At 47.2% G+C, this 26,504-nt stretch overlaps 1 protein-coding gene across 3 annotated transcripts in view; it reads left to right on the top strand.

Moving 5' to 3' along the window:
• The window catches only part of LOC127567001 (rho guanine nucleotide exchange factor 25-like), a 156,260-nt gene extending 131,369 nt beyond the window's left edge, over window positions 1–24,891 (top strand). For all 3 annotated transcript variants that reach the window (XM_052009608.1, XM_052009607.1, XM_052009606.1), the window contains 8 exons: window positions 205–294; window positions 669–761; window positions 3,574–3,624; window positions 10,255–10,332; window positions 11,716–11,907; window positions 15,112–15,292; window positions 19,588–19,832; window positions 20,823–24,891. In XM_052009608.1, the coding sequence (XP_051865568.1) occupies window positions 205–294; window positions 669–761; window positions 3,574–3,624; window positions 10,255–10,332; window positions 11,716–11,907; window positions 15,112–15,292; window positions 19,588–19,832; window positions 20,823–20,921 (1,029 nt within the window). In that variant the 3' untranslated portion in view covers window positions 20,922–24,891. The remainder of the gene's footprint in view (window positions 1–204; window positions 295–668; window positions 762–3,573; window positions 3,625–10,254; window positions 10,333–11,715; window positions 11,908–15,111; window positions 15,293–19,587; window positions 19,833–20,822) is intronic.
• Window positions 24,892–26,504: the final 1,613 nt, after the last annotated feature.

The raw sequence follows: 26,504 nt of genomic DNA, 5'->3' as shown, positions 1-26,504 counted from the left end.
TTTGCCAAGTGGCTTGCACGGCTCCTTGCCACACTAAGCTGCCCATGGGCACGCATGCACGGTCATGGGCACACGCCCAATGAGCAAAGCAAGGGTCAGGAGAGAAAGGAATGTGCGCGTGCCAAGAGAAATGGTGGGGGCCTGTGTAGTGTGTTCTTGTCTGGAGTTGAAACTTAAGCGGAATGAACATCTATTATTTTCCAGGAAAGACGGTTACACATGTACGTGGTTTATTGCCAGAATAAACCTAAATCAGAGCATATCGTCTCCGAGTACATCGACACCTACTTTGAAGTGAGTGCCCTTTCATTTCGCTCTGGTTTTGCACACACAGCACTTGGAGTATGGTAGCATGCCTTGACCTTAACTGGGAAAGGCTAGGCAGCTTATTCCGTGTTATCTCTGGAGATGTGGCTTTGAATCCAGAGTTGCAGCTTTGCTGACTGTATGCATTTTGTGCACAAAGTGAGGGTAAAGTTAGAGCATTGAACGTGTCAGTACTTGGTGCAAAGTATTCCTTGTTTACAGAATGCTAAATACACTTGAAAGATAAAACAAATGGTTGCATTAGCGTGCGGTGAACAGGGTGAATTTGGGGTATAGAGCAACACTCAGGAAGCTTAAGGCTGACCAGCCTTCTGTAGTAATGCTTTGTGCTTGTTTTTCAGGAGTTGAAGCAGCAGCTGGGCCACAGGCTTCAGTTGAATGACTTACTTATCAAACCCGTTCAGAGAATCATGAAGTACCAGCTTCTTCTGAAGGTGGGGACCAGTCTGTTCATGCCTGGGCCTACTGACAAATAGCCAACATTTTTGGAGGGGGTGCTTGCTCTTGTTTGCATTAAGGTTTGTTTGCCGTTCCTTAGCCGATCTGTTTATTTGCATCCGCCCAACAAGTGAACCAGCAACACCTGTCAACGCAGCAACAAAGAATGGGTCAGTGGTGGGCGTGGAATGGAAGGAGTGTGTGGTTGGTAGCTGTGTATCTTTTAATATAAGCCTTGGTGTGTCTGAAGTCTTCCTCCCTGCTCCCTTTGCCAACTCCCAGAAGCTGCAACGTGCCCGACCCAATCAACAATTTTCCTACTTTCCTCTAACATGGAGACATTGAGCATTCTGCCCAGGTGGCTGCATCTGGGTAACACGTCGTGCTGCTTCTGATCTCTTGTGTGTCTGAACTTGCACTCTGCAATGCGCAATTTTACTCTCTGGGTCTCGGGAGTCTGAATGCGCTCAACTGGATGCACAACAGGACGGGCGGTGGTCCCGTAGCTGCACCGTTGCCGCGATGATTCTGGTCAATCTGTCAGCGAGGCACTTTAACGGGCTGAAAACAGCGACACTTCACACGCTGCCAGGCGGCGCAACACTTGCGGCCTCTGTGCTGAACGGTTTTGGCGGACTGCCCAGAAGGCCCTGCAAATCCTCTGGCCCCTTTAAAGACAGACCCTGCTGCTATTTGCAATTGAAACCTTGCAGCCAGCAAGAAGGCCCCTGTTTCCCAGCAGAGCTCCTTGCGATGAGTTTGATTTATTGCCAGCTCCTGTGTACATTTCCCCCAGCTCCGGGAATGGCCTGAAAGCTCCCAGGAATTAAGGATTAACACCTGGGCAGTGTCGCGACACACCAGGCTGACAATTTCAATGGGCGGTGTAAGTCACCGGTGAAAGATTTCGCAGTGCAAGGTGGTGGGAAAATATCATCCAGTTGTGCCTCTGAAATTGCTGTGGTCATCTCATCTTGCATGGATATTCCATAACATTTCATAAATGTTCTTTATTCTAGCCTGTGATGAATTATTACTGTTTATATAGAACATGAAGTATAAAAATGAATGTGAGTTTGCTGTGGCCTCCTTAAATTCCTATCCCTCTTTTCTTTTACAATATTTTTATTAAATCCATGAAAAAAATACAGAGTACATGCATCAAAAAAGAGGATAAACATACTACTGAATACATTGTGTTAAATCATACTTAAGATCACAATAGTCTAAATTAATAATCACATGTAATAGTTAATAAAGAAAAAATTGGAATATTTTTATTATAAAAAAATCTATTTTAGATTAAATTAACTATTAACTACCAAAACTGAAGCTGTTTGATAAAAGAAATGACGAGGAAAAACCCTTGAAACCTAACAATATCAGCTAATATCTGTGTTTTAGCCACCAAGTCAAAGGTTTTGAAAATAATTCAAAAAAGGTCCCCACAGGGTTTGAAAGTCTAAGTTAGATTCAAGAATTGAGCAAGTGGTCTTCTCTAGATTCAGGTATGACATAACATCCCGTAACCATTGAGCATGAGTAGGCGAAGTAACTTCCTCCCATTTAAGCAACACAGCCCTCCTGGCTATAAGAGAAATAAAAGCCAGAATGTGTAGATCAGAAGCCTTCAAAGTTATATCTTTTTCTCCGACAATCCCAAATAATGCAGTCAAAGGATTAAGTTTAAAATTTGTTTTAAAAAGCACAGAAAAAGTTTGAGACACCGCTGTCCAATATTTTTTAAGACGCGGACGTGTCCAGAACATGTGAATTAAAGAAGCCTCTCCGTTATTGCATTTGTCTGTCACACTTACCTGGAATTATGGTTTCTGCCCTTGATATAGAAGAGTTTCAGCACAATCAGCTATCTTACATTGCACATGAGGGGCATAGATAGGGTAGATAGTCACGGTGCTTTTCCCAGGGTAGGGGAGTCTAAAGCTAGAGGGCATAGGTTTAAAGTGAGAGGGGAAAGATTTAAAAGGGGCAAGTCTTTCACCCAGAGGGTGGCGGGTCTATGGAACGAGCTGCCAGAGGAAGTGGTCAAGGCAAGTACATTAACAACATTTGAACAGGTACGTGGACAGAGAAGGTTTAGAGGGATTTGGGCCACACTCGGCCAAATGGGATTAGTTTAGATCAGCACCTTGGTCAGCATGGTTGAGTTGGGCTGAAGGGCCTGCTTCTGTGCTGGATGACTCTATACAACATACATACATTTCTGGAAGGGTGTAGCATTGAACCATGTAGCACAGATGCAGGACATTTGGCCTCTCGTGTCTGTACATTTTGATTGACAGCACCAGCCAACTTGTCCCATTCCCCTGCTCTTCCCCCACAGCCCTGTAGATTTCTCATTCATCAAATTACTTCCCCGTGGAGCCTGTTCCCCTCTCGGGCTGCCTAAAGCAGCACAAAGATGCAGTTGATGGACTAGACACTGACATTAATACCTGCCCCTCCCATTTCTTGCCATTTATCCAACACCAGCACATTCAGTACAATCCACAAGGCCAGGCAGCTCATTGCAAGGTGCCTTTAATTGTCCTTCCAACAAACTTAACCCCATGTAATTCCTCCAGGCACTGGGGAGGGACTTTGGATGATGCAAAATCGCAGCAGAATTTCCTCTACCTTCAATCAACCTTAAAACAAGGCACTTCTGGCTCTGCTGCCCTTTGGAGGCTACCTCTGAGTACTAAATTGGTTGCCTCAGGAAAGTAATCATTTATTGTTTGATGGCATTGATATTGCTGACAAATTTGCAACCCTTAAGTGATTTGTTCTTTCTTTCCCTTTCTCCAGGATCTCCTGAAGTATTCAAAGAAGGCTGAGCTGGACACCACTCAGTTAGAGGTACAGTAATTACTACTCACTAAGGACAGCACTGTGGCACAGCTGGTAAAGCTACCGTCGCACAGCTGGTAAAGCTACCGTCTCACAGCTCCAAAGACCCTGGTTCAATCCCGACCTCTGGCGCTGTCCGTGTGGAGTTTGCACGTTCTCCCTGTGATCGTGTGAGTTTCTCCCAAGATGCTCCGGTTTCCTCCCACATCCCAAAGACGTGCGGGTCAGTGGGTTGATTGGCCGCTGTAAATTGTTCCCAGTGTGTGGGTGAGTGGACGAATCTGGGTGGAGTTGATGGGAATATGGGGAGAATAAAATGGGATTAGTGTAAGATTGATCATTGTTAATTGGTTTGTTATTATCGCATGTATTGATATGGGTTTACTATTGTCACATATACCGAGCTACAGTGAAAAACTTGTCTTGCATACCGTTCGTACAGATCAATTCATTACACAGTGCATTGAAGTCGTACAGGGTAAAAACTGCAACAGAGTACAGAGTAAAGTGTCACAGTTACAGAGGAAGCACAGTGCAGGTAGACAATCAGGTGCAAGGTCATAACGAGGTAGATTGTGAGGTCAAGAGTCCATCTCAGTCCATCTCAGTCCATGAGGGAATTCACGGTCCATGTACCGAGATACAGTGAAAAGCTTTTCACTGTACAGTGAAAAGAATTGTTTTGCCTGCCATCCAGACAGATCATTCCATCCATAAATACATTGAGGTAGTACAAAAGGAAAACAGAATGCAGAATATAGCGTTACAGTTACAGAGAAAGTGCAGTGCAGGCAGATAAATAAAGTGTAAGGGCCACGACGAGGTAGGTTGGGAGATCAAAAGTTCATCTTTAGCATATGAGAGGTCCGTTAATTAGTCTTATAACAGGGGGATAGAAGCTGTCCTTGAGCCTGGTGGCACGTGTTCTCAAGCTTTTGTATCTTCTGCTCAATAGAAGGGGGAAGAAGAGAGAATGACCAGGGTGGTTGGGAATGGATGGTTGATGGCTGACACAGACTCGGTGGGCCGAAGGGCCTGTTTCCATGCTGTATTGCACATTCCTTAAATTTCAGCTCATGCAAAGATCTGTCGTGTGTGTCCCAGCTCACCCAGCACACTGGCTCCATTGATTTCAAAATCCTCATCTTGTTTTCAAATTGCTCAATCGTTTTTTCTGTTTCTTCCGTTTCTGGGATATGGGCATCACTGGCATTTAGTGCCCATCCCAAGTTGCCTTTGGGAAGGTGCTGATGAGCTGCCGCCCTCTCGCCACTACCTCCTCCATCCTGCCAAGCTCTCTGCCCTTCTCCAATTCCAGCATTTTCCACATCCCCGTCTCCGTCGCTTCCTGAGGGAATTCTCATACTATATTGTCTTACAACATAGAAGGAGTCCATGCTGGGTTTCAGGGAAATCCCGTCAATCCTATCCCTCTAATATTTCCCTGTTAACTAACTCTCTCTCACATGCCTTTGTTCAAGGGCAGCCAGATAACTACAGCCAGTGAGCCTTATGTCAGTAATAGGGAAATTTAGAACATAGAACAGTACAGCACAGAAACAGGCACTTCATCCCACCATGTCTGTGCCGAACACAATACCATATTAAACAAAATCTCTTCTGCCTGCTCCTGATCCATATCCCTCCAATCCCTGCATATTCATGCATCTATCTAACAGCCTCTTAAACACCACCATCGTATCTGCCTCCACCCCCACCCCTGGCAGCACATTCCAGGCACCCACCACGCCCTGTGTAAAAAAACCTGCCCCGCACGTCTCCTTTGAACTTTCCCCCTCTCATCTTAAATGCATGCCCTCTGGTATTTGACGTTTCTACCCTGGCAAAAAGATTCTGACTGTCTACCCTATCTATGCCTCTCATAAACTTAAATCAGGTCTCCCCTCAGCCTCCAACACTCCAGAGAAAACAACCCAAGTTTGTTCAACCTCATCCCCTAGCGCATGCCCTCTAATCCAGGCAGCGTCCTGGTGAACCTCTTCTGCACCCTCTCCAAAACCTCCACATCCTTCCTGTAATGGGGCGACCAGAACTGCACGCGATACTCCAAGTTTGCGCACAATACTCCAAGTAAAATTATTAGAGAAAATCCTAAGGGATAGGATTGATGTGTATTTGGAAAGGCAGGGGCTGATGAGGGGTAGTTAGCATGGCTTTGTGTGGGGGGAATCGTGCCTCACTAATGTGAGGTAGATTGATGAAGGCAGGGCGGTAGAGGTTGTCCATGTGGACTTTAGTAAGGCATTTGACAAAGTCCTGCACTGGAGGCTGATGCAAAAGGTTAATGCACATGGGATCCAAGGCAAGCTGGCTAATTGGATACAAAATTGGCTGGGTGATAGAAGGCAGAGAGAAGTGGCGGAGAGTTGTGGAGTGTGGTTAGAAGTCTGTGGCTAGTGGTGTACCGCGGGGATCGGTGCTGGGACCTTTGTTGTTTGTGGTGTACATTAACAGCTTGGGTGTGAATATAGAACGGAGGATTGATCAGTAACTTTGCGGATGACATGAGAATTGGTGGTGTTGTGGATAATGAGGAAGGTTATCTAAGGCTACAGCAGGATACAGTTCAGAGAGAAAGTTGTAAAGAGTGCTGGCAAATGAATTTAATCCTGACAAGTGCAAGGTGATGCAATTTGGGAAGTTACTGGTGGGCAAATTACTGGAGAAGATTCTTAGAGACAGGATTTATGGGCATTTGGAGAAGCACAGGCTGATTAGGGACAGTCAGCATGGCCTTGTGAGGGGTAGGTCGTGCCTCACGAGCCTGATTGAGTTCTTTGAGGATGTGACAAAGCACATTGATGAAGGTCGAGCAGTGGGTGTGGTGTACATGGATTTTAGTAAGGAGTTTGATAAAGTTCCTCATGGAAGGATCATTCAGAAAGTCAGGAGGCATGGGATCCAGGAAAACTTGGCTGTATGGATTCAGAATTGGCTCACCCATAGAAGACAGAGGGTAGTGATAGATGGAGCATATTCTGCCTGGAGGTCGGTGATCAGTGGTGTTCCGCAGGGATCTGTTCTGGGACACCTGCTCTTTGTGATTTTTATAAATGACTTGGATGAGGATGTGGAAGGGTGGGTTAGTAAGTTTGCAGATGACACGAAGGTTGATGGTGTTGTGGATAGTGTAGAAGGTTGCTGTAGGTTACAACAGGACATTGATAGGATGCAGAGCTGGGCTGAGAAGTGGCAGATGGAGTTCAACCTGGAAAAATATGAAGTGATTCACTTTGGAGATTGAATTTGAAGGCAGAATACAAGGTTAATGGCAGGACTCTTTGCAGTGTGGAGGAACAGAGGGATCTTGGGCTCCACGACCATAGATCCCTCAAGGTTGCCGCACAGGTCGATAGGGTTGTTAAGAAGATGTATGGTGTGTTGGTCTTCATTAGTCGGGGTATTGAGTTCAAGAGCCACGAGGTAATGTTGCAGCTCTATAGAACTCTGGTTAGACCACTCTTGGAGTATTGTGTTCAGTTCTGGTCACCTCATTATAGGAAGGATGTGGAAGCTTTAGAGAGAGTGCAGAGGAGATTTACCAGGATGCTGCCTAGATTGGAGAGCATGTCTTATGAGGATAGGTTCAGTGAGCTAGGGCTTTTCTCTTTGGAACGAAGGAGGATGAGAGGTGATTTGATAGAGGTGTACAAGATGATAAGAGGCATAGATCGAGTGGACAGTCAGAGACTTTTTCCCAGGGTGAAAATGGCTAACACGAGGGGACATAATTTGGAGGTGATTGGAGGAAGGTATGAGGGGGATGTCAGGAGTAAGTTTTTTACACAGAGAGTGGTGGGTGCGTGGAACACACTGCCGGCAGAGGTTGTGGAGGCAGATATATTAAGGATATTTAAAAGACTCTTAGATAGATACATGAATGATCGAAAAATGGGGGGCTATGTGGGAGGGAAGGGTTAGATAGATCTTAGAGCAGGATAAAATGTCGGCACAACATTGTGGGCTGAAGAGCCTGTACTGTGCTGTAGTGTTTTATGTTCTTAAATAAGGGTAGGCCATATACAATAAATGGTAGGGCGCTTAGGAATGTTGATGTACCCAGAGGCCTTGAGGTTCAAATCCATAGTTCCCTGAAAGTGACAACACAGGTCGACAGGGTGATGAAGAAGGCACACGACATGCTTGCCTTCATAGATTGGGGCACAGAATGTAAACGTTAGGATGTTATGTTGAAACATCACAAAACACTGGTTAGACTGCACATGGAGTATTGTTTACAGTTCTGGTTGCCACACTACAGCAAGGATGGAAATCCATAGCTCACTGAAAGTAGAAACACAGATGGATAGGGTCGTGAAAAATGTATTTGGTCTGCCTGCCCTCATCGGCTGAGGCATTGAGTACAAGAGTTGAGATGTCATGTTGCAGCTTTCAAGATGTTGCTTGGAGTACAGTGTACAGTTCTGGTTGCCACGCTACAGGATGGATGTGGGCGTGATAGAGAGGGTGCAGAAAAAATTCACCAGGATCCTCCATTACTTATCGGGGCCCAGCACTGGCAGCCCTCTGCGTTCCTGCTTATCTCCTTCCAGCAGCTGTCTCCATCTTCACCCTCCCCTCCCCACACCTCGCTCCATCTGCCTTTATTTGTGTCTGTGTTCATCTATCACCCACCTGCCTCTGCCTCCCAACTCCACCCCTCCCCTCCCCTCCCCTACCTGTCTCCACCTGCCCATCATCCTCCACCCCTCCTCAGTCCACCAGTCACCTCTGGCCCCTGTCTCACCACAGCCCCTCTTCTCTCTACACCGGCCATCTCGCCTCTCCACTCTCAGTCCTGATGCAGGGTTTTGACCCGAACCGTCGACAAGTCCCCCAGACTTAAGGACAGCTTCTACCCCACTGTGATAAGACTATTGAATGGTTCCCTTATATGATAAGATGGACTCTGACCTCACAATCTACCTTGCTTTAACCTTGCACCTTATTGCCTACCTGCACTGCACTTTCTCTGTAGCTGTGACACTTTACTCTGTACTGTTATTGTTTTTACCCTGTACGACCTCAATGCACTGTGTAATGAATTGACCTGTACGATCAGTATGCAAGACAAGTTTTTCACTGTACCTCAGTACAAGTGACAATAATAAACCAATACCAATTCCTTCCCCGCCCCCTCCCCACCCCCCACAGATGCTGCTTGACCCACTGAGTTCCTCCAGTAGATTATTTGTTTCACTAGGATGTTAGCTAGAATGGAGGGCTGTAGTTATAAGGAGAAATTGAATAAGCTGGATATGTTCACACTTGAGTGTAGGAGGCTGAGGGTGACCTTGTAGAGGTTTATAAAATTATGAGGGGCATCAATAGGGTAGATAGAGTCTTTTTCCCAGGGCAGATGTCAAGAACTAGAGGGCACAGGTTTAAAGTGAGAGGGGAGGAATTTAAAGGAGATATGAGGGGTATGTTTTTCACACACAGGGTGGTGAATGCTTGGAATGAGCTGCCAGAAGAAGTGGTTGAGGCATATTCAATGACAGCATTTAATAGGTGTTTGGGCAGGTACGTGGATAGGAAGGGTTTAGAGGGATACGAGCCAAGTGCTGGCAAAATGGGCCTGGCTCAGAAGGGCATCACAGTTAACATGGACGTGGTGGGCTGCCGGGGCCTGTGTCTGTGCTGCGGGATTCAATGTTCGTATGATTCTATGACCTGGAGAGAGTGCAGAGGGGATTCACCAGGATGTGGCCTGGATTGGAGGACTAGTTATGAGGAGAGATCGGACAGGCCGGGACTGTTTTCCCTGGAGCGAAGGAAGCTGAGGGGTGACCTAATCGAAGTATATAAAACTATAAGTGGAATAGATAGAGTAGATAGTCAGAATCTTTCTCCCCCATGATAGGGATATCAAAAATAAGAGGCCATTGGGTTTAAGGTGAGAGGAAGGAGTTTTAAAGGGGACCTGAGGAGTAAGTTTTTTATACAGAGAGTGATTGATATCTGGGACACACTGCCAAGGGAACTGGTGGGATCAGAAACAATCACTGCATTTCAGAGGCATTTAGACAGACACTTAAATAGGCAAGGTATAGAAGGGTACGGTCCTCATTTGGGCCAATGGGATTAGTGTAGATGGGCAAAGGGTTGGCATGGATGTGGTGGGCCGAAGGGCCTGTCTCTGTGCTATCCCACTAGATGACTCCAAGCCCATCAACTCCCACCCGATTCTACTGCTGCCCACTGAAGCAATTTCTTCCCGTAATCCCGCTGCCTCTCTCCCTCGATCTCCTCTTTTCAAGACCCTCTTTAAAATCCTTGACCTCGCTTACGATCACCTGTCTTCATCCAGCGCCGTTTGCGTGGCACAGCGCAGTGGGGCGCAAGGAAGACGAGCAGGAGACAGCCACAGCGCCCTGGAATCTGCGTTGCAGCCGGGAGCACCCGTGTGTAACAGCAGGTTGAAAGGGTCGGTTAAAAGGGAGGGTTAGTCCGGCATTCCTGTGAGAGTCACTTCAATGACCCACTCTGGAGCTCCCTCACAGAGTCCCCTCACCTGCTCTCTCCCTGCTCTCAAACCTCAAAGGGAACTATCGGCACAGGGCAGGCAAAGTGAACCTTTTGCACATGTCTTAACCTTGTGATGTTTTCCCCCTGCAGAAAGCTGTGGAGGTGATGTGCTTTGTACCCAGGCGCTGCAACGATATGATGAATGTGGGTCGCTTACAAGGCTTCGAGGTACCTCTCGCTTTCATTTCCTTTCCTCACTGTCCAGTTTAACCTCGTAGATTCAGGAAAGAGTTTGGACCTCGGCCTCCATTACTGCTGTGTCATTTTGCCTTATGAGTTCAAGTTTATTGTTGTCATGGGCAGACGTACCCTGGGTATGAAGATCAGCTTTTTACAGCAGCAGCACAGTACATTACAAACATTAAGATAAGATGAGATAAGATTTCTTTATTAGTCACATGTACATCGAAACACACAGTGAAATGCATCTTTTGCGTAGTGTTCTGGGGGCAGCCCGCAAGTGTCGCCACACTTCCGGCACCAACATAGCACGCCCACAACTTCCTAACCCGTACGTCTTTGGAATGTGGGAGGAAACCGGAGCACCCGGAGGAAACCCACGCAGACACGGGGAGAACGTACAAACTCCTTACAGACATAAGTTAACATCAACAAAAGATAACATAAATCATACATAACTTACATGACAAAATAAACAAAAATAACATAAATGACAAGTTGAGGGAAATACAGTCTGAGGTAGAATTAGGGTTTTGCAGGTGGGTCCAAGAACCTGACGGCAGTGGGGAAGAAGCTGTTGTTGAACCTTGAGGTGTGGGGTCTTCAGGCTCCTGTACTTCCTGCCTGATGGCAGCATCGAGAAGAGGGCACGGCCCGGATGGTCGGGGTCCCTGATGGTGGATGTCGCCTTCCTGAGACATCGCCTCTTGTAGATGTCCTCGATGGTGGGGAGAGCTGTACCCGTGATGGAACTGGCCGAGTCCACTACTCTCTGTAGCCTCTTGCATCCCTGTGCAGTGGAGTTTCCACACCAGGCCGTGATGCAACAAGTCCGAATGCTTTCCACTGTACATCTTTGACTATGGTCTCAGCACAGAGTTCCAGAGACACAGTGCACATGGGAATTAGCTCTTGCAACTACTAGTGCTCAAGAAGGTGGGTAAAATCTGTGCCCTTCCTAACAGCTAGTTCCTCATGGTGACACCAGGGTAAGGACCCGTGGTGTAGGCCCAGAATCTAAAGAAACGGGGGAAATGATGGAATAATTGGGTTCACATTGGGCATCCCTCCCAACACTGGCTGTCTGAGACTCCGGATTTCGGAGCTGGAAGCCAATTATTCCCCCTGATGTAGCGTTGAAGTAACTTGGGTTTTGGGAGAAAACAATATTGGGTGGGCTACCTGTTTGAGGTCAGGGGGAGTTGCAGGCTGGACAGTTTATGAAGGGTCACACTGTGACCACGTCAGTCTGAGCTCCGAGGAGACAGGATCAGCCTTGGTGTGTTTATCACTCGCCCTCACTTTCCTTCTACCGTTGAACCTCTGCGCTTGAGCAGAACCTGACGTGCACGCCGTTCCTTCTAACTCCAGGGCAAGATCACAGCTCAGGGAAAACTCCTTCAACAGGACACCTTCCACGTGATCGAACAAGATGCCAGCTTTCTGTCCCGCAGCAAGGAGCGGCGAGTTTTCCTCTTCGAGCAGATCGTGATCTTCAGTGAGCCACTGGATAAGAAGAAGGGATTTTCACTGCCAGGTTATCTCTTCAAGAACAGTATTAAGGTGATTAGCAGCATTTCCCTTTCTGCTCTACCTGTAACTGGACAAATGTCTTCTGCCTCTAGCTCATGGGCACCTGTCAACCCACCGACTGCAGGAATGGGAAAACCCAACCTCCATTTTCCAAACTCTCAGCCCAGTTTCAATGGTACAGAGGCTCCCACTTGCTCACAACACAATAGGAACATAGGAAATCGAAGCAGGAGTAGACCATTGGGACCCTCATGTGTCCTCCACCATCCAATAAGATCATGACTGACCCTTTACCTCAGCACCACTTTCCTGCACTAACCCCATATCTCTTGATTCCTTCAACATCTCAAAATTTACCAGTCCTTGCCTTGAATATACTCAGCAACTGAGCCCTTGTTTCTCTTACCCAGGAGACTGGGGGTGTTGGGGTGATGGGGGAGGGAGGGGGAGAGGCATTGAAGCATTGGTTTTAAACGGCCTGTCCATCTCTTAAATCCACATTGAAGATTGGAAACATAAGGCTGACCAAATGGGAGGTGAGAATTTACCTCCGACAGGAGTTTGGGACCCTCGATTAGATTGACTACTTGGCACTACTTAACACCATATCAAAGGTCACCTCTTCCCTTCCACAGCTATTCAGCACCCATACTCCACCCAAACATCTTACCACCACACTGAGCAAGGTGGATTTAAGCTGCAACTGCTCTTGAAGCACAGGCCTCAAGATCTCTCAAATAAAAGCAGAAAATGCTGGAAACACTCAGCAGGTCAGGCAGCATGTGTGGAGTGAGAAACAATGTTACAAGTCGAAGCTCTGAAGACCTGAAGAAGGGTCTCCGACCTGAAACATTGATACTGTTTCTGTCTCCACAGACGCTGCCTGACCTGCTGAGTGTTTCCAGCACTTTCTGTTTTTATTTCAGATTTCCAGCATCTGTGGTTTTCTTTGATGCCCAGGATCTCACATTCTGAGGCTCTTTCCCACACTGCTCGACTGTGACCCTTCCCCTTTCTAACTGTACACAAAAAACTGGAGGAACTCGGCAGGTCAGGCAGCATCTGTGGAGGGAAATGGACAGTTGACATTTCGGGTCGAGATCTTTCATCTGGACCTTTCACCAGTCTTCAGGCAGATGAGGAAATGTTTTCTCTCAAGAGGGCTTTGGAACTCTCTTCCTCAAAAGAGCAGTGGAAGCAGAGTCTTTGAATATTCTTAAGGCGGAGGGAAATTGATTCTCGATAAGCAAGGGAGTGAAAGGTCACCACGGGTAGATGGGGATGTGGAATTGAGTCATAGAGTCATTCAGCACCTAAACAGGCTCTTCAGCCGAACTGGTCCATGCCGACCAAGATTCCCATCTAAGCCAGTCCCATTTGCCCGCATTTGTCCCATATCCCTCTGAACCTTTCCTATCCATGTACCTGTCCAAATGTCTCTTAAATGTTGTTAATGTACCTGCCTCACCCACTTCCTCTGGCAGCTCGTTCCATATACTGACCACCCTCTGGGTGAAAATTTTTGCCCCCTCAGGTTCCTATTAAATCTCTCCCCTCTCACCTTAAACCTATGTTCTCTAGTTCTTGACTCCCCAACCCTGGGGAAAAGACTGAGTGCATTCACCCTATCTATGCCCCTCATGATTTTATACACCTCTATAAGATCACCTCTCAGTCTCCTACATTCCAATGAATAAAGTCCTAGCCTGCTCAACCTCTCTCTATAATTCAGTCCCTTGAGTCCTGACAATATCCTCGTAAATCTCCTCTGCACTCTTTCCATCTTAATGGCATTTTTCCTACAGCAGGGCGACCAAAACTGAACACAATATTCCAAATGTGGCCTTGTACAACTGCAACTTAACGTCCCAACTCCTGAACTCAGTGTTCTGACTGATGAAGGCCTGTGACAAATGCCTTCACCACCCTGTCTGCGCTCTTATATATTTTCTCACATTCACACATGCATATTCCGCCCCCCCACCTCACAGACACACACACGCACTCTTGCACACTTGCTCCAACACTCACATACACCCAGTGTGGAGCTTTAGGGAACTGGCATGTCCTCTACTTTCAATTCTGAAACAGTTCCTTTGAATTTCTCCTTTGAGTTCTTAGAAAATTTTTAATTTCAAATTTTGAAGTTGTCCAAACTTGTATGTTGGGAGGAGGGACAGATGAGACAATTCTTGCATTTTAGCTGTTGTCTACATTTTTCCTTTCCCAAGAGCTTCCAGTAGGGTTGAGGATGTCCAAAGTGCTGGCCTGAAAGTGGGATTCAGGATTCTGCTTTACGGTTGGGAGCTCCCTGATCTTCCAAGGCAGGAGGGAGGAGGACAGAGTTATCCTGCTCTTGCACGCCTCCTGGTGACCAGCTGCAGAATGGCATGGTGAGAGGCCCAGCAACAAGTCTCGGCCAGGGCAAGGAGTCAGTCGCAGTTGCAGAAATCCACTTTTATTTCAAATGGTGCCAAATGCATAATAAATACCCCCTAGCTCCTGACTAACTGCAGGCCGCTAATTGTTACATCTTTTGTTGCTAGGTTGCAGAATGTGTGAGAGATTTCAATGAGCAGAAAAATCAACTGAGATCGTGTTTTGAAATCACTTTGCATTGCTTTTAACCTATTATTTCTCTTCTGTTTAATTTGTCCAAACTCATTCTCTCCCTTGCAGTCTTTCATGGCAAGGATTCACTGGCCGCTGTGCTCTTCTTCTGGTTCCCCATAAAACAAATGCTTCACCAGAGTCTCAACCTCCATGTTGGATCCTCACTGGGTAGAAGCTTGGACTCCGATACAAATTCATTCTTTACCGTGGATCATCTCCCTCAGCTTCCCTCTTCTCCCACAACCAACAGCCTTCAGAAACCCAAACTTGGCATCTCCCAACTCGCACTCCACCGACATACCACATCTTTGTTACAACTCCTGCTGATACCCCACACCGCCCAACCTTCACGCTTCACCAAAATGGACCGTTTATCAATGATAATTTCAAAAAATCCATATTGGTGGGTAGAAATTCACCCTTGGGTGACAGAGCAGCCAGCTCCAGTGACCCAGGTTCAGTCCTGACCTCGGGTCTGGTCTATGTGGAGTTTGCACATTCTCCCTGTGACAGCCTCCCTGTCACACCTCACCAGTACCCTCACCAGCAGTGCCCCCAGGCAAACGAGTGCTGCTCCTGTGATTATCTTCACTAATAATTCTCTCCCTGTCCCCCATTCAGGTTAGCTGCCTAGGCCTTGAAGAATCTGTGGATAATGACCCCTGTAAATTTGCCTTGACCTCACGTGGGACAGACGGGAATATGGTGCGATATGTCCTACAAGTCACGAATCCTGAAATCCGGCAGGCCTGGGTTTCGAATGTTAGTCAAATCCTGGAGTCGCAGCGGAACTTTTTGAACGGTGGGTGAAACGCAAACAGTCGCTGCCTAATTTGAAGGAGCAATTTTTAGCATGGTGTTGGTATTAGTTTATTATTGTCACACGTACCGAGATACAGTGAAACGCTTTTGTTTGAGTGCCATCTACACAGATCATTCTGTACATAAGTACATCAAGGTAGTACAAAAGGTAAACAGAATGAAGAATAAAGTGTCACAGTTACAGAGCAAGCGCAGTGCAGGTCATAATGAGGTAGATTGGGAGATCAAGAATTCATCTTTGAGTGTATGAGAGGTCCGTTCAATAGTCTTATAACAGCAGGATAGAAGCTGTCCTTGAGCCTGGTGGTACGTGCTCTCAGGCTTTTGTATCTTCTGCCCTGTGGGAGAGGGGAGGAGAGAGAATGTCCTGGGTGGGAGGGGTCCACGATTATGTTGGCTGCTTTCCCGAGGCAGCGGGAAATGTCGTCCTCTGTGGAGGTGAAAGAGCTGTGCCTGTAGCTGTCACAGGATGCAGGTTGGAGGGAGTTCTGCAAACAGTGGAGCAGCGACAAGCAGAATCCATCGCTGCTGGTTCCCACTGACCACCTCTCACTTGAAACTTGTCTCTATTTATTTACTTATTGCTTGGAACTTGGTTGCCACGGGCGAGGCCAACATTTATTGCTCATCCCTAATTACCTTTGATACGGTGCGGGCGATCCGCCTTCTTGGACTGCTGCAGACAGAACAGTTGCACAGAAGCGCCAGAGACAAAGGTTCGATCCTGACCTCCGGCGCTGTCTGTGTGGAGTTTGCACGTTCTCCCTGTGACCGCGTGGGTTTCCCCCGAGTGCTGGGGTGCAGGTTGGTAGGTTAACTGGCCACTGTAAATCGTCCCCTCGTTAATGGCAAAACAAAGCAAAATTTGTGAGAGAATTGAGTCAGAGACTTACAGAGTCATACAGCACGGAAACAGGCTCTTCAGCCCAACTTGTCCATGCCAACCAAGGTGCCCACCTGAGCCAGTCCCATTTGCCCGCATTTGGTCCATGTCCCACTAAACCTTTCTTATCTACGTACCTGTCCAAGTGTCTTTTAAACACTGTAATTGTACCCATCTCTGCCACTTCCTCTGGCAGCTCATTCCATATACCCACCACCCCCGGGTGTAAAAAACTTGCCCCTCAAGTCCCTCAACTTGCCTTCATTAGTCAGGGTATTGAGTTCAAGAGCTGCAAGGTAATGTTACTCTGTAGATCTCTGGTTAGACTACACTTGGGGTATTGTGTCCAGTTCTGGTCGCCTCATTATAGGAAGGATGTGGAAGCTTTAGAGAGGGTGCAGAGGAGATTTACCAGGATGCTGCCTGGATTGGAGAGCATGTCTTATGAGGATAGGTTGAGTGAGCTAGGGCTTTTCTCTTTGGAGCAAAGGAGGATGAGAGGTGACTTGATAGAGGTGTACAAGATGATAAGAGGCATAGATCGAGTGGACAGTCAGAGACTTTTTCCCAGGGCGAAGATGGCTCACACGAGGGGGCCTAATTTTAAGGTGATTGGAGGAAGATATAAGGGGGATGTCAGAGGTAAGTTTCTTACACAGAGAGTGGTGGGTGCGTGGAACGCACTGCTGGCAGAGGTTGTGGGGGCAGATACATTAGGGACATTTAGGAGACTCTTAGATAGGCACATGCATGATAGAAAAATAGGGGGTTATGTGGGAGGGAAGGGTTAGATAGATCTTAGAGCAGGATAAAATGTCGGCACAACATCGTGGGCCAAAGGGCCTGTACTTGCTGTAATGTTCTATGTTAAGTCCCCTTTTAAATCTTTCCCCTCTCACTTTAAACCTCTGCCCTCTAGTTTTAGACTCCCCTACCCTGGGGAAAAGACAGTGACCGTCCACCTTATCGATGCCCCTTATGATTTTATAAACCTCCATAAGTTCACCCCTCAGCCTCCTTCGCTCCGTGGAAAACAGTCCCGGCCAGTCCAGTCTCTCCTTATAACTCAAGCCCTCCAGTCCCGGCAACATCCTCGCAAATCTTTTCTGCACCCTTTCCCACTTAATGACATCCTTCCTGTTCCCAGAAAATTGCAGGTAGACTGGGAACTAAGATGGTGGGGAGGGGGGGAGGTGGGATTCTGGGATTTACCACCCTCGGAGCTGCTGTGAACCCTGTGAGCTAAATGACCCTCTTCTGGTTCCCAATTCGCGCTCCCACGGTGCTGTTGGGTAGGGAGTCCCGGGATTTAGACCCGGTGACGGTGAAGGGCCAGTGATATATTTCCCAGTCAGGATGGTGTGTGACTTGGAGGGGAAGCTGCAGGTGGTGGTGTTCCCCTGTGCTTGCCGCCCTTGTCCTTCTTGGCGGTAGAGCTGGTGGGTTTGGGAGGTGCTGTCGCAGTAGCCTGGGTGAGTAACTGCGGTGCATTGTGTAGCCGGTGCACACTGCAGTCACTGTGCGCCGGTGGTGGAGGGAGGGAGTGTTTAGGGGGGTGAATGGGTGCTGACCGAGCAGCTGCTTTGTCCTGGATGGTGTCGAGCTTCTTGAGAGTTGTTGGAGCAGCACTTACCCAGGCAAGTGGGGAGTGTCCCATCACACTCCTGACTGGTGCCTTGTAGATGGCGGAAAGGCCTTGGGGTGTCAGGAGGCGAGTCACTTGCTGCAGATTCCCCAGCCTCTGACCTGCTCTTGAAGTCATGGTATTTATGTGACTGGTCCAGTTGAATTTCTGGTCAATGGTGACCCTCCCCCCCCACTACCCCTGACCAACGTAAATCAAGGTCACATTTGCTTTCTCAGTTGGATGTAAAAGTGTCCAAGTGGAACACGGGAGTTTCCCCAGAGTCTTGACCAATGAGTTCCCGTCATCCAGCATCAGCAGATCAGCTGATGGTAACCCAACCATCTTGCTGTATTTGAGATCAACGGGACATGGTGGGATAACAAGTCACACAAAATCTCCTCATTGCCCCCACATCAGGAACAGGCCAGAGTGCCAAGTCATAGAGTCATCGAGTAATCGACCCTTCAGCCCAACTGGTCCAAGTGGAGGCTCTTGGACACTTGGGGACTATGTTGACTTCACCATCTGTAGTGCTGACTGTGGAAATATTCTATGAACAGACAAATTAGGAGCAGGAGTAGGCCACTTGGACCCTCATGCCTGCTGTGCCATGGAAGAAGTTTGTGGCAGATTTGATTGTAATCTCAACTCCACATTCCTGCCAACTGTTTCCCACACCACCCCCCCCCAGTAAACTTCCACCCCCATGGTAACCTTTCACCCTTCGTTTATCAAACACCCTTCTACCTCTGCCTTAAAAGTATTCACAGACTCTCAACTGCCCTTTGAGGAAGAGCGTTCATTAAATATCACCGTACATTTGGCTAAAATGTAAAATCGCCCTTTGCGTGGTCTTGCTGAGTGGGTTGTGGTTCCTCGAGTCTGACTGACCAGGCCTCTCCATCCCACTCCCCACGTTGCTGGCAAATGTCCACCTTCCATTCCAATGTTCATCTGGTTACCACAGAGATTGGTAATCTCATTTACTTGTTTACCTTGTGGTTAAGTTGCTCTTTGCTCTTCAGTTGCTGAATGTTGCGACCTTACTTCAGCTGGTAGCCTTCACATCATTTTTGCACAATATCATTGGCCTGGTTGCACTGACCTCTGACCTGCTGGGCCAATCCTACTGCATGCTGGGTACGTTGGCCAAGTGGGAATCTTACATTTTGCTGCAAAATCTTCCTGGGTCAAACCTTTAGTCGTCAATTTGGTAATTGGTAAATTGGTTCATTATTGTCACATGTACCAAGGTACAGTGAAAAACGTTGTTTTGCATGCCGTCCATACAGATCATTTCTTCACATCAGTGCATTGAGGCTGTAGTAGGAAAAGCAATAACAGAATGCAGAATGAAGTGTTACAGTTACAGAGAAAGTGCAGTGCAGGCAGACAATAAGGTGTAAGAGCCATAACAAGATAGATTGTAAGGTCAAGAGTCTATCTTGTGCAAGGGAACTGTTTAATCATCTTATAACAGCGGGATAATTCTCTAATATTGTTCCAAGACACTTGGACAGGTCCATGGATAGGAAAGGTTTAGAGGGATATGGGCCAAACACAGGCAAATGGGACCAACTTAGATGGGAATCTTGGTCGGCATGGACCAGTTGGGCCGAAGGGCCTGTTTCCATGCTGTATGACTCCCATGAATCTAATTTCTCCTGTGGAATGCCTTGTGATGTTATATGATGTTAAAGACATTCTGTAGATTGTTTTTGTTATATTAACCAATAAGGATCATCCTTTTATTCCCTCTCTCCAGCTCTGCAATCTCCCATTGAGTATCAGCGGAGGGAGAATAAGTCCAACAGCTTGGGCAGACCCCGTGACACCAGGACAGCACTGTCCATCTCAGCCGGCATGAGGCCCCACTCTTCAGCGTCCATGGATAGAAACCAGTTTCCCTCCATGAAGGCCTACAACACGTCACTGCCAGCTTTGTTCCTGCCCCCCTGTCGGACTGGCAGCACCAGCTTGGAAACACATCAGCCACAAAGCCAAGACAAGGTAAGCACTGGCTCCTAACACGACGCTCACAGCAGCCTTGGCAGTGACAAGGCCTCTCATACGTCGTTCTGTAGCACTCTGCCACTACACAAGAACACCAGTAAATAGGAGCAGGAGGAGGCCACTCGGCCCCTCAAACCTGCCCCGCCATTCAATGTAACCATGGCTGAACTGCCCCAGGTCTCATCTCCTCTTCTGTGCTAGTTCCCCAGAGCTCTCAACCCCCTGGATCTTTCAAATATTTATCGACTTCTTCTTTAAGCTCCCCGCCCCCCCCCCCCCCCCCCAGCGATCCAGTCTCCACAGCCCTCGGAGGTACAGAATTCCAGAGATCCACCACCATCTGTGAGACGTGTTAAGTGATCAGCCCTTTAATCCTGTAACTATGTCCCCTCCTTCAAGCTCCTCCCATTAGTGGAAACATCCCAACGTCTACCTGTCAAGCCCCCTCCCTTCAGGATTGATAAACTTCAATAAGATCACTTCTTCTAAACTCCAAAGAACACAGATCCAATGTTTTAAGCTGCTCATGATAGGGCCTATCATCACTGGAATTATCCTGGTGAGTCTCTTTTCCAGACTGCCTCTAATGCCAGTAGAACCTTATTAAATAAGGGGCCAAAATTGTGCTCAGTTCTCCAGGTGTGGTCTCACCAATACCCTGAGCACCTGTAACAAAACTTCCCTATCTCTAAACTCCAACCCTCTTGCAGTCAAGGCCTATAAATGCCGTAAGGTAAGCCGCTGGTTCCTCATCTCAACCGAAGCACTGCTGGAGAATCCGACGTAGTTCCAGAGGGAAGGAAATTGGTTCTGAAAATTGGTGGGAAAGGATCATAAAAAACAAAAGCATGATCTCTTAAAAGGCGGTTGTGGAAGAGTGCTGGTGGTGTGAGAGGAGGGGAGTTCTACAGCGCGCTCTGGTGGGGTTACTGAAACCGTGGTCCTGTTTCCTTGTCTAACTCTGTCCTGTTTCACTACTCGGAGCAGCACGCCAGGGATGGAAATTCTAACAAGACTGATGGCCACAGCCACAACTCAGAGGACAAGCACAGGAGCCAAGACAAGCTGGATGAAAGCAACCTATAAAATCGCTGCTTTGTTGTGTTTTGTTTTTGCTTAAAGGAACTTAGGTTCTGGAGCTTATACACCAGGGGTTCAAGTAGCCACTACCGGTTCTTAGTCCATGAACTAATTCTCAGAGCGTGTCGGTTAAGATTTGACGTGTTGGCAGATTGTATCAACTGGGTTTGTTTCAACTATCGACAGTGTTCTGTAGCACACTAGTTATGTGTGATAATAGACACATTCTCCTCGAAAGTCAAAGGCATTGTGCTGTCATGAGGTTCATATCATTCATGCTTCTGGGTACAGTTTTCACATTGGTTTGTAGGTACATCATGACTCAGTGGTGGCAAGTCAAATGAACTCTCCCTTTGTTAGACTAAAGGCAATTGTTATCATTGATAGATAAGGCTTTTCCTCTCAGATAAAATCAATTGTATGTGATTTCCAAATGAAATTCAGCTACCTTCAGTGGCCAGTGAGAGATCCCTGTTCAGTAAGAGAGGAGAATTACCTGCACTCTCTATGTTAAGCTTCACCCATGAAGTAGGTCACCCCTACGTTTGTAATGTTACTTTCAAAACGTGTCTGATCCACTCCACCGCAATCACTGAGACACCAAAGTGCTGTTTTCATTCATCTTCTTCACAGTCCTGAGTCCTGCCAGCTAACCCAAGCTCAACTCCCCATCATCAAACAGCTGGTAATGTGAACCCCAGTAGCTACTGAAACATCTGGAGGCCGAGGCCAAAGTTTCAGAATATCCAATCCTCCTGTCTCCGCAGGACTTGTGCCCAGCTTTTAGCACACCGCACAATGCTTTTGAATTTTATCGCTGGTGTCTGAGCACTCAACGTAAGCCCTGTTGCCCTCTTCAACTGGAGAATGGGAAAGCAGGAGGGTAACTCCAAGATTATCCTTATCCAAAATACAAATCAAAGCATAGTCGGCCTTCTGCAGTGAAGACCATTGCACTCCACTTGGAATTAACTGCAACAGAAGCAAAAAAACTGCCAAGGTACAGTTAGTGAAAGGTCCAGTGACTGCAATGTTTTGAGGGATGTCCTGGTGGTCTGCCTCTGGCCCACAAGCTTGCGCTAGAAGTCGGGGAAACAGCCTGCGAGCTTCTCTGCAACTTTCAAGTTCCCGCACCGCATCCATGGGCATGTGCTTCAAGCTGGGCTCACTCGAATGGCTCCTTGCCCCAACTAATCAGGCGTGCAGAATCCGTCGCACCTCAGCTGCTTTGCGGCAGTTCATTGGTTCCCACTCCTGGTCAGCATTAGCGCAGTATCAAGGTGGTAAGTGGATTAAAAATAAGAACCACCTTGTCTTGGCTGAAGGCAAGAAAGAAATGGATCCAGGCTCCCCTGAACCCTGTGGTTAATGTGTAAATGCTCAATTGGAATATGCTCCAAGGGACACTCTAAATCTGAGCTGGTACGATTGCATCCATCATTTGGTGTTAATCCTTGAAAATATGCTTGCTTACATTCCAACACTTGATCATGCACTCTTTCTAACCTGGTCTCAGCCATCCAGTCCCTTGCCTTCTTGAGCTCCTGCCACTGGAATGGGTTTGTTCTATAAGTAGAATAATAATTAACTTACCCAGTTAGAGACCTCGTCAGAGGATTCGGATGTGCCAGGTTATGGTACATCCGTCCTCCCTGGTATGTGTCATATGCTTGATATGTGCGATCTCTCGTTTAATTTGTCCTGTGTGAGAGCAAGCTTCATGATTTCCTGATCTGCTCAGAGCATAGAAATCGTTCACGGGATATGTGCAAATTGGACAGCCTGCCAGAGGGATTCGAAATATATTTATTGTATATACGAAGCCTGCTTTTTGTATCAGCAGGGAATTAAACGCCCTCTTCTGAAAATGCTGCTCTGTGCTGGTGTGGGTTTTACACGGTGCCGAGAGGGATTCCTGACCCAAGTATCCTTAGTTAGCCTGGGATTCAGCAGCGCTCCATTCCTAAATTGATATCGACCCATGCTCATTTTCCAGTGGGAATCATGGAAGTCAGGTCAGGAGCAAGATCTGGGAATGTCTTATCTACGTGTAACAGCCTTTTACCTTTAATCAGGCAACTCCAAGCAGCCTGGGGCTTAAAGCAGACGGCTGTGTACCACCACAGCACACTGCCTGGTGCATTTAGCTCACAGGTCATTGAAAGGTATCTTGCTACCCTGTGGCAAGATACCTTTACTTTAAAAGATCCATAATTCAGTATATTGGTTGAGCCACGTGGGGAACTGTACCATCTTCTACATTCAACAGCAAAAGAATAATGCTCAGCGATGAGAGATCCACTCATTGGCACAAAATGAAGGACTCCAATCTTTACGGGAAGAAGATTAAGCTCTCAATTTTTTTCCCAATCTTACAGACAAGCAAAAATCAGAAAGTGCTGGAAACACTCAGCAGGTCAGGCAGCATCTGTGGAGGGAGAAAAGGAGAAACAGTTAATGTTTCAAGTCCGGGATCCTTCGTCAGTTCTGTTGAAAGGTCCCAGACCTGAAACATTAACTCTGTTTCTCTCTCCACAGACGCTCATTTTCTGTTTTTATTTCAGATTTCCAGCATCTGCAGGTGTTTACGCTTTTCACTTACTGACAAGCAGATGTCACCAGATTGCTGTGGTGTAGATCCCAACCTCCAGCTCTCTGACAACTCCCTGCTTATTGTGCAACGTTGCAGAATGAGCACAAAAGCATCTCCTCTACATTCGTGGCCACATGCCAGGTTTTAGATGTGGGGGAAACCCACGCAGAATGTGCAAACTCCACGCAGTCAGCACCGGAGGTCAGGATTGAACCCGGGGCTCTGGAGCTCTGAGGCAGAGGCTCTACCCGCTGAGCCACAGTACTACCCCACAAGCAATATGACAGTTTTACAGTTAAATAGCGATTTAAATAAATTAACTGGAGGTGGGCAAAATATTTAGATGTGACATGGCTTTGGAAAATAAGACAGAATTGAAACAGTCTCATCAGTCTACGGAAACAGCACTACTTTGGTACACTGGGAAGAGAAACGGGTTATTCAAGACCTCTGCCGTCCAAATAAATCATGTCGGACTCTCACCCCTTCTCCAACTGAGGAACAGGCAAGAAAGTGGAGCTGAAGTCAAGATCGGATCTGCTCCGATCGTCTTCAATGATGGTGCAGGCTTGAGGGGCTGAATGGCCTACTCTTGCCCTTATTTCCTTTTACCCATTTGGCGCCCATCATCCACAGCCATTTGGGGAAGAAATCTCCACGTCTACAGCCCTTGGTGTAAAAAAAAGTGTTTCTCGATTTTGCCCTTGGTGGTATTTTTAAGACTATCTTCCTATGATCTGTTTTTTAACTTCAGAGGAATCATTTCTCTGGATATTTCCTATTTTAGCATTTTAAACACCTTGATCAGGTCTCCACTGAACCCTTCTGAACACAAGAGAATGTAAGCCAAGTTCGTGTGGCCTATCTTCCTACCTTAACGCACTCAAGATTAGGAGATCCAGAGAGTTCCTCTGATGGTTCTGCTGGTAACAGCACTGAACTGAATCCCAGAGGGAACTTTCCTCCTGAGTTCTAGCTCTTGAGGTTACAGTTAGTGTGTTCAAGCAATTAGCCTCAGCTGTGATGGATATTGGATGACTATAGTTGGCCTAGCAGAAAAATATTCGGGTTTTTGATCAATAATGACCAGACCGGTAGGGTTGGGTTTACCGAGGGAAGGTTCGACAAAAGCCCACTGAGCCTTCAGGATGGTCAGTGACTCACCACCACCCTCCCAGCACAAGGCAGGGAGACATGACGGGCTTAAAAAGGGAATAAAGGGGGGGGATTAGGTCAGTGGAATGTATGATTCCAATTACCAATATATCTTCTGTCAGTTTGTCATTGCGTTTCCACAGAGTTCACTGCTGAGCATTTTTCTGTGTATTATATTCCTGTACATGCATGTTTTAATAAAATATTGTCTTTTAAAGAAATGTTGAGATGGAGTACAATGCTGTTGTATCATATATCAAATTAAAATAGAAAAACTTTTAAAAAATTCTCGAATGCGTCTGTTTCTTATGTTCTTACAAGATAACCAGGTAGGAGACACAAGGGACTGCAGACGCTGGAATCCGGAGCAACAAATAATCTGCTGGAAGAATTCAGCGGGTCGAGCAGCATCCGTGGGAGGAATTGTCGACAATTCTCGACCCGCTGAGTTCCTCCAGCAGATTGTTTGTTACGCCCAGGTAGGAAATAATCTCCTTTAAGCCTTGCACTTACATAGCACCTTTTGTGATCTCAGGTTTGCAACGTGCTTTACTGACAATTAACCCCTGAAGGGCATCTGCTGTTGCAGGAACTGCTACAGCCAATTTATGCACAGCAAGCTCCCACAGTTGTGATATTGACTGGATAATCCTTTATTGATGTCGATGAGGGATGAACACCAGCAAGGTTACAGGGGAGAGCTCGCCCAACTCTTCCTTGAAATAGTGCCATGAGATCCTCAAGATCCACTGGACAGAGTAGAGAGAACATGGTTTAAAGTCTCGGCCAGAAGAAAGCACATCTGCCAGCTCAGCATCGCCTCTGCAGTGCACTGGAACGTCAGCTGTGAGTTTCGTGCTTGGGTCTCTGCAGTGGGACTTGACCCTCTCGTCTTCCGACAAAGCCAGCGGGTAGAAGTCAGGGGGTGGATTTTCAACAGCACCTAGGCATTAAAGGATCATTGCATATTAGCCATCCACTGAAGAAAATGCCTGAATTTTATTCCCATTGGAGCCAGCACTGCAGTCTTGAATGGGAATCTTCAACACTTCAATCTTCAACACTTGAATGGAGAATCAGCCATGTGGAGCTCTGTGGTTCTAGCTTTAAGGAAGTGGCACCTTCATCTCTCAGAGCTCATCTTTGAATCCCAGGTTTAACTGACAATAAGTTGATTCGATTTTCTGACCAGCTTTGAGCAGAAGGCAGGCCGGTAGTAATTATGACCTGGAGAAGATCCCATCAGAAGAGTAGAGGGACAGAAATAAACATTTTGGAAACATACCCACTTCCCGTTGATGGACTCCACATCTGTTGCTTCAGATCAGCAAACACAACTCGATTTTAGTCAGTCCCTGCCTGGGCAGCACAGTGGCACAGCAGGTAGAGCCGCTGCCTCTCAGCTCCAGAGACCCAGGTTCGATCCCGACCTCCGGTGCTGTCTGTGTGGAGTTTGCATGTTCTCCCTGTGACCGTGTGGGTTTTCCCCGGGTGCTCCGGTTTCCACCCACATCCCAACGACGTGCAGGGTCGGTGGGTTAATTGGCCGCTGTAAGTTACCCCTAGTGTGTGGGTGAGTGGGAATGCGGGGAGAATAGATTACAGGGAAAACTATTGGGGGGTGGGGTGGGATTGCTCTCTGAGCCAGCATAAACTCAATGGGCTGAATGACCTCCTGTGGAAGTGATCTGTAAAATCAAGAGGGAAATGGGGCAGAGAATCAGGTCAGTTTGCCCACAGTTGCAATGTTGGAGCAAACAGTTAAAGGGACAGAAATACCTTTCGCCCTACCATGCCCATAGCAACCAGCAAGTACCCATCCATACTCACCCCATTCTCCA

This window comes from Pristis pectinata, chromosome X (assembly GCF_009764475.1).
Source record: "Pristis pectinata isolate sPriPec2 chromosome X, sPriPec2.1.pri, whole genome shotgun sequence".
Classification (NCBI taxonomy): domain Eukaryota; kingdom Metazoa; phylum Chordata; class Chondrichthyes; order Rhinopristiformes; family Pristidae; genus Pristis; species Pristis pectinata.
This window is presented reverse-complemented; position numbering and strand designations above follow the sequence as displayed.